Source organism: Caloenas nicobarica, chromosome 11 (assembly GCF_036013445.1).
Source record: "Caloenas nicobarica isolate bCalNic1 chromosome 11, bCalNic1.hap1, whole genome shotgun sequence".
Classification (NCBI taxonomy): Eukaryota; Metazoa; Chordata; class Aves; order Columbiformes; family Columbidae; genus Caloenas; species Caloenas nicobarica.
Genome location: NC_088255.1, coordinates 17,778,032 through 17,785,437, shown reverse-complemented (window position 1 = coordinate 17,785,437; position 7,406 = coordinate 17,778,032). Strand labels below are relative to the sequence as shown.

The following is a 7,406-nucleotide window of genomic DNA, read 5'->3' as shown; positions in this document are numbered from 1 at the left end:
CCAAGGAGCAGCCCTGGCCATGGAGAAACACCAGGGTCAGGTTGACTGATTTGTAGGGCAGACAAAATTTGACATGTGTCCACGCACAGTTTTTTATTAATTTCATATAATGATTTCATTTTCAAAGGCTATGTATGGTCTGGTTTATATCTACAGTCTTTCTCCATGGTCAATAGGGATATTTTATGTGCCACAAAAAAAACTGCACAGTGATGCAGGGGATTTAAAATGCTAAGTTGGAACTTTAGGACTGTCACTGCAAACTGCACAGAAACCCCGTACAGATGGGTTAAATAAATTACATGATTTTATTGCAAGTTGTAACAGAAAAAACTAATACAAACAGGTAAGACATGTAAGCCCAGCACTCTGAGCACTGCTTCAACGTCATTTGTTTCCATATAGAAACTCTGAATACTGGAAATAAATTAGACTAACAAATGTCTTAGTCACAAGGAACTTTTATGTTATGTGATTTTCCACTGCATAACAACTTAATACAAAACTATAAAAATAAGACACTATTTACAAAATATATTAACTTGTTTGCAAAGCTATTGGTTAGTTCAATTTTTATGTTACATGATAAATTATACTGCTCAGTCACACTTTACAAACAGTTAAAAGATAAAGCTACTCTGAATACAAAATTATATCCTCTCAGGATCTGACTATGCCAACTCATAGTACTTCCCAGAATTTGGATCAAAGTAACAGTTCAGACATGGATCATAGAGAAGATTCAAAACTTCATCATCTTCTTCAGCACTGGGGTCGTCATCACCTATGTCAAGTGGGAAAAGTAAGAATAAATTACTCCTGTTGACGTAGACAACAACATGGAAATACCTTTCTGTCAGATGTGACAGGATGTCTCTTTAAAGTGCATCATCTTTTGACTTCTGAATTGTTATTTTCAAGATAACAGAAATTCACATTGTTATTATATTTCTGAAGACTTGTATTTAGTCAAGGTGAAATGATGTCAGTCAGAGTTTGCTTAACAACTGGACTTCAGAGTCGAATGGCGCAGTTCACCAGAAGCACCTTAACTGAGAGTGGATCAAAGCCTCTCAAAGTGCTATTTTTCTCAATGATCTTAAACAATAGTATTTTAGTATGAACAAAGATGGTCAGTGTACACTTAAGGCCTGTAAGAATGAAAGATTTTGAATGTCTGGTGTCCAATATGTTATCTAAATGTCCAGTACAGGTAAATCTGTACAGAGGAGCTTTCAGTAACAGAGAGGAAATAAGATTCTTCCGGACAATAAAAGAAACTAAATGTAGGTTGTCAGAAGTTAATTAAAATACAAGAAAAGTTTTCAGCTAACAGAAACGAATCCTTAGCCTAAAACACACTGATAGAGCCATACAGACCATTACAGACACTCTATATGTTGTAGCTCCTTTTCTAAACCTGTCTGTCATATAAGCTAAATCTAAGTTACAAGATCTATAGTTTTTTGTTAGGAAATAATCCACTGCTGAATGTTAATCTCATTGTCAGACTGCTAATACAAACTGAATGCTTTGTATGCCCTAACACTTCATAATAAGTAATGGCCTGTGATGTTAACAGCAGCAGTTTCACAATGCTCTGAACCTATTTACAGCCAGGATCACAGAACGATATATAGATTACATTATCTAGAGAGCAGAAAGTAGGTTGGTGCATTTAATGCATACAGAAGAGGTGTGCACCTTATCGTTTCAGAAGAGATTTCATTTGTGTTTCCTCAGTAACGTTAACAAATGCCATGAGAAAGAAACTGTCTCTTACTGTAACCACAGGTGAAAGGGCAAAGCCGAATTGTTGCTGTCCTTGCTGTGGGTGCTTCATCAGGCCTGGTGAGCTAAATGGGCTTAACGGAGGTATTTTGTTTGGATGGCTCTTGGGAGAACTTACGCAGCGCACAAAGAAGGTGTAGAACTGACCATCTTTTTCTATATTTCAGATCGTAGTAAACAAGCAAATGGTATTCATGCCTGATATGTATACATGCGTCAGAATTTAATTTGATTGAATAAAGACATGAAAATAAAAAGCCAAAATAAAAAGCTAAGGTATATAGAGATTTTCTGTTCTCCAAATGTGCAATCATGGACACATGATGGAAAATATCTCAGCGTAAAGAAAAATCAGTTTAGGAACAATTCACAAAACAGTTTGGAATTTCTAGTGTGAATAACAGAAGAAATCCAACAAATTCCCAAGTATACTTATTCTTAAAGATTTTAAAGATAATAATCCAATTTTTAAAATTTACAGAATTTCTAGCTTTATTGCAGCAAGCCTTGGATTTCCTAATACTAACATAAAAAATGCTCAGAGACCTATCACAACTTTATATCCAACATGCCTTTAACTCAAGGATTACTGTCCAATTCTCTTTGGCTTACTTAAGACCCCTAAGAAAAATCTATTATTTGATTCTTCAAAGCAAGGTCCCTTCCTGACATCAAAATCCTATTTTGCTGCCAGAAACAATTGCACGTACAGATCTATGAAAACATTCCCAATTTGAGGGGCACAGTCTATTTTAGACAGTAAATCACCAACACATCTTCATCCCTCAGGCAGAAAAATACACAGGTGAGATTTATAAGATTTCACGTGGAATTCCCCAGACTTGAAGAAAAATGTTTAATTAAACTAAAAATTAAATTAAACTGCCCTGTTTCCTAAGACAACCGATAAGAAAAGGGGTATTTGAAGAAAACAAGGTATTTGTTTTATTCTATTGTTGTTGACTTTCCAGTTGCAGCTAAGTTCTTTGCCATTCTCTAAACAAACACCATTGATAAACAAAAGCCTGGAGCACTTTAGGTGGTGACAACAGTCTTTACTCAGGAAATCATGCTGAGATTTCATTTAAGGCTAAATCTGAATTTTTTCTTCATAAGAGAAGTACCACTTATGTAAGCGTGATTGTCCTGAATGTTTAGTCTTTGTGTTCTTTCATAGATTTGCCATCCCCACTAGCATCAATTCCTTATTTTAAACAAATAGGATGCATTTTTTATGAATTAATCCATATCGAGCCAGCATATTAGGAAGCCGCAACTGCGTAAGTTACTCTTCCATCAGAGATAAATAATACCTCATGGAAAACTCTGCTAGCTTGAGCTGAGAATAATAAAAGACAACTTGGAACCAAAATGTAGCAGTATAGAAAACTATGAAAAGGCAGCACCAGCACTACAGAAACAACATTTAGTACCATCTTCCTACCCAGGTCCTTTTCATTGCCCTCATAAATTCCTACCTGGAATACTCTGATTTGCTGAAGATTTAGTGTGCTCTTCCAGCTCTTGGCTTCCAGGAATGATGGGGGGACTGAACACATTCGACCAGTCCCTGAAAAATACAAATCAAAATATCATTTGTAAAAGAACAGTTCTTGTTCCTATTTCTTCTAATTATTTTGATTATTAAAAAAAATTCAAAGGAAATCAAAGGTTGTCAAGTGTGATGAAACACAATCGAGCTGTGTTTTATTATTATAAAAATAAACTTTACAGTTAAGACAATTCTTAAATGTTAAGGCTTCCTTCCTTTTTTAGCTACTGACAAAGAGCATACAGAGGACTCCTCACCACAGCTGTCATGTATCTATTTTGCTTTTGTAAAGAAAAAAGTTTTGATGGGATCTTTATCACAGAGGAGGGAGCATGGACTTTCTTCCCCTATTCAATTTAACAGGCAATTTATGTCTCTCCTGAACATTACTTTGTGATAGCTCATAAAAATGATTTTCACATTATCATACATTCATGTAGAGTTCAATGTTCATACCACATACGCCACTTTATGATACACTGTCTTTGACTGCTACAGCTCCAAGAAAGGAGAAGAGTTGTTTTTATTGTTACTGCTTTTTATTGCAAACTGAACCGCAGATTTTTTTCACTGAAAAAGTCACTCATAATATTATCAACCAGAGAAAGACAGCCCTGGAAGGACACATCTAAGTCACAAAGTTAAGACATTCCTTGTGCAGGCGACCACATCGCGTAATTATTTTCATGTATGAAACTCATCTCTGTACAATATGCATAGCTGATGTTTCCTTAAGTTCCCACCTCTCCTCTTCAACAGTAAAGAGTCATAACACATTAAACCTTCCATGTAACTATTAACTAGACTAAATGATTGCAAGTTAACACTTGGACACAGAATTTGAGGTACCTCAGTAAGTCAGCTCATTTTGATAGAACCAGTTCCATCCTTTTTGACCATCTTATTTCACTGCAAGGCAAGGGGAATGGAAGGGAAAAGGGCTCTTTAAATTCCCTTGTGTTTGCTTCATGCTGATGGGAACAGCACAGCTCCACAGAGTAAATTAAACTTGGTTTGGGATTGATTCAACTTGTGTTTGGCTGTGGCTGCTCCAACAGCTGGCACAAAATTATGACCCATGCAAACTTGTGCTAGAGGCCGGGGGATCAGTCAGAGCTTTAGAGGTGATTTCAACATTCGTGGCTTCCTCTGAAAGGGATGAATTTACAAACATTTCACAGATTTTTTTACTTGCCAGACTGCAATAGTCTCAACTCAATTGTCCAGCACCAATTAAACAGGTAGTGTACTTCTACCTTCTGAAAAGCCTTGATGATCTCATGTGAGATTTGCTACTAACAGAGAAATCTGGCAAGGCTCAGTCATGTGTTCTAATTGCTAAGATATGCAAATTGCCCCCTCCCTTTTTATTTTCTTAGTTTTTTCTGCTACTTCTGGACTTTGATTCCACATCATCTCCTGTTGGCATGTATGTATGATCTGGGGTGAATCAGGGGACAACCGCCTGCCTGTTTGCAGTCAAAATGGAAAAACCTAATTTTCTGCTTCAGGAAACAGAACTGCTGGTGTAGAAATCCAGCCAGTAGTATAGCAGATTTAAAGGAAGAAATATTGAATTTCCCATCATTTCAGTATGTAAAAAAATGTACTTCAAAATTTTTTTACACCATCATATTATTTTCACATATAAAGCCAACTTCACAACCAATCCTTCTCCTTTCTGTGGTTCAGCTAATGGCAGTGAGAACTGGTACAACTGGTACAACTAATCCACACAGCTTGCCCAGACATCCCATTATTAGCTCTCTCTGTCGTTGTTCACCATATTTGCATTCCCTGAATACAGCCAAAGACTCTTTGTTTACACCAAAGCTTCAGAAGTTTTTAGGAATAATATTTCAAAGCATACTGTGACACCCAGTGGCATGGCAGAATATATTTTCCATTTCTGCCACTTGCATGTGTGGTGTTTGCTGCTTCAGAATCAGCCAACAAAAGCCCAACAGCAGAACCTCTCTGTGCTCATAGGACGTGGCCAGAGAACACAAACCATTATCACTTACCTGATTCTCTACGATTGCACTGAAAGACAATGTCGGCAGAGGCAAATTCTTGGAGAAACCGCACCGATTTTAAAGAAGGTAAGGAATAACTATTAGTGCTAATCTACATCTCTGCTTCCCAAGCTACCCTTTCTTCCAAATTCACTACAACGTTTTAAAAAGATGGTGATGTTTGAGATCCGGAGAAGAACTAGAATATTTCTGCTAGGAAGACTGCTGAAGCAAAAGTGGGGCAAGGAGAGAGGAAAGATAGTGCTTGTTTCTAAAGAGAATTATCTCAGGCCAACAAATGTAGCTAGAAAAGTAAAGAAGCTTTAGCGTATATTTGCAGTTCTACAGATCTGGCACAAAACAGAAGAGTTTAAAGATACATGTTTTTCACATAAAATACATATCAGAGAATTTCTAAAGAACAAAGTTGGTACCTGGAAAGCAGAGAGGATGTTAGCAAGAAGAAAAGATTGTCAGGCAATTACCTCCAATGGAAAAGAAAAAGACAATTCATTTAGAGAACATCGAGGGAGGGAGGTAATCATGTGTCATCAAACCAGTGGTTCTGTTAAATTAATAGTTCTTATTAGTCAGAAAATGTATTAATTTTAGTTTGAAGTCTCATCTATAGAAGGTCCTCGTGAAAGATCAAGTCTGAGAAATCGGAGACGGGATGATTTGTGAGTAGCTGGATGATCTTGCCCTTCATTTATTGGAGTTAATTCTGTACAGGAGTTGTTAAGTTTTATCTTTATATCTTTATATTTATTTTGATGCATCTGGTTCAGTAGATGAATTATTATTTTTCTCTAGTAAGTGCAAGTGTGAGATGTGGGGATTTTGATAGTTCTAAAGGGAGGCAAAAGAATGTTTTTTTATGACAGAGGCAACAGATGTGTCAGCAAGTTTAACTTTTCCCATTAAGACAGTCTAGATTCAGTTTATGGGTTTTTTCTCTCCATGTCCAAGAAAAACTAACCGTTTTGCTATTCTAATCCCTCCCACCATGACAAATAATGAAAACACTATAATATTAGGGATTCATTATTGACTTAATATTACTTTTAAGGTTGAAACATTTTACACAATATATATTAAAACCAGGTTTATTACCTCCACATGTTCCTTAGCAATGTCTATATCAACTTCTCCTAAAATACTGAAAAAAAAAAAATCTCATGCATGCTGAAATCTTCTTGGCTAAATTGCAGTAGAGAGTAAATACTGGCAGTTGAGTGATAAACCTCTGAAAAGTAGGTTTACAGTGGTAATTCTGATAAATGCTGTAGCGTAGCAGTCAAGACAGACGTTTCCACAGTGAAATCTGCAGCTGACTTTAGGAAGCAACTAAAGCATGTGTGTGTATGAGACAGAGTGTATGAGCTAAGTTAAACAAATCCTTAAAAATTTGTAGACTTTGCCTAAAAGTAGACCCCAGCATGGAGATAACCTGCAGTATCCTGAGAAATGTAGACTGTGGCCTGTGTTTCCATTTATTGTGTTTTGATTCTGGCCGAATAAAGAATATTTTTTTGGGGAACTTCTTTAAGAAGCTTTAAGGAGCTTATCTCCTTAAAACAGAAAAGCTAATCACACATTCTGACTAATTAAACCCACTCTACTTATGCCATCAATGCCTCCAGCTGTAATCAATACAATCAAAACGTGAGCCACGAGCTACATTGTATTATTCTACTGGAGTATTGTTGCAGTTTCAAAATATCATTAAATCAGCACAAACCAACACTTACCATTTCCTGCACATTTTTCACAGCGAGCTGCATTCTGACTATGAGTGATCTGTTAATCTGTTCTTTGCCTCACAATCCGTCAAAGTGACAGATTCATTCCACCCCTAATACATAGTATCTTCATTTACTGTATGCCTTACTGGAACTACTTTTTTTGCTAGCACCAAGATTTGGAAAATCCCAAGCATACTTACAGAATGCCTTTTTCCTTCCTCCAAACCGCTTGAGCAAGTCCAGCCTGCCAAATACCAGACTTCTAACGGAGGCAGAGAGACCTCCTTAAAAATTAAATTATTT

At 36.5% G+C, this 7,406-nt stretch overlaps 1 protein-coding gene across 2 annotated transcripts in view; it reads right to left on the bottom strand.

Moving 5' to 3' along the window:
- Positions 1–671: 671 nt before the first annotated feature.
- CFAP20DC (CFAP20 domain containing) overlaps positions 672–7,406 on the bottom strand; it is a 48,503-nt gene continuing 41,768 nt past the window's right edge. For both annotated transcript variants that reach the window (XM_065642694.1, XM_065642693.1), the window contains exons 16-17: positions 3,270–3,361; positions 672–784 (exon numbers count right to left, since the gene is read on the bottom strand). In XM_065642694.1, the coding sequence (XP_065498766.1) occupies positions 672–784; positions 3,270–3,361 (205 nt within the window). The remainder of the gene's footprint in view (positions 785–3,269; positions 3,362–7,406) is intronic.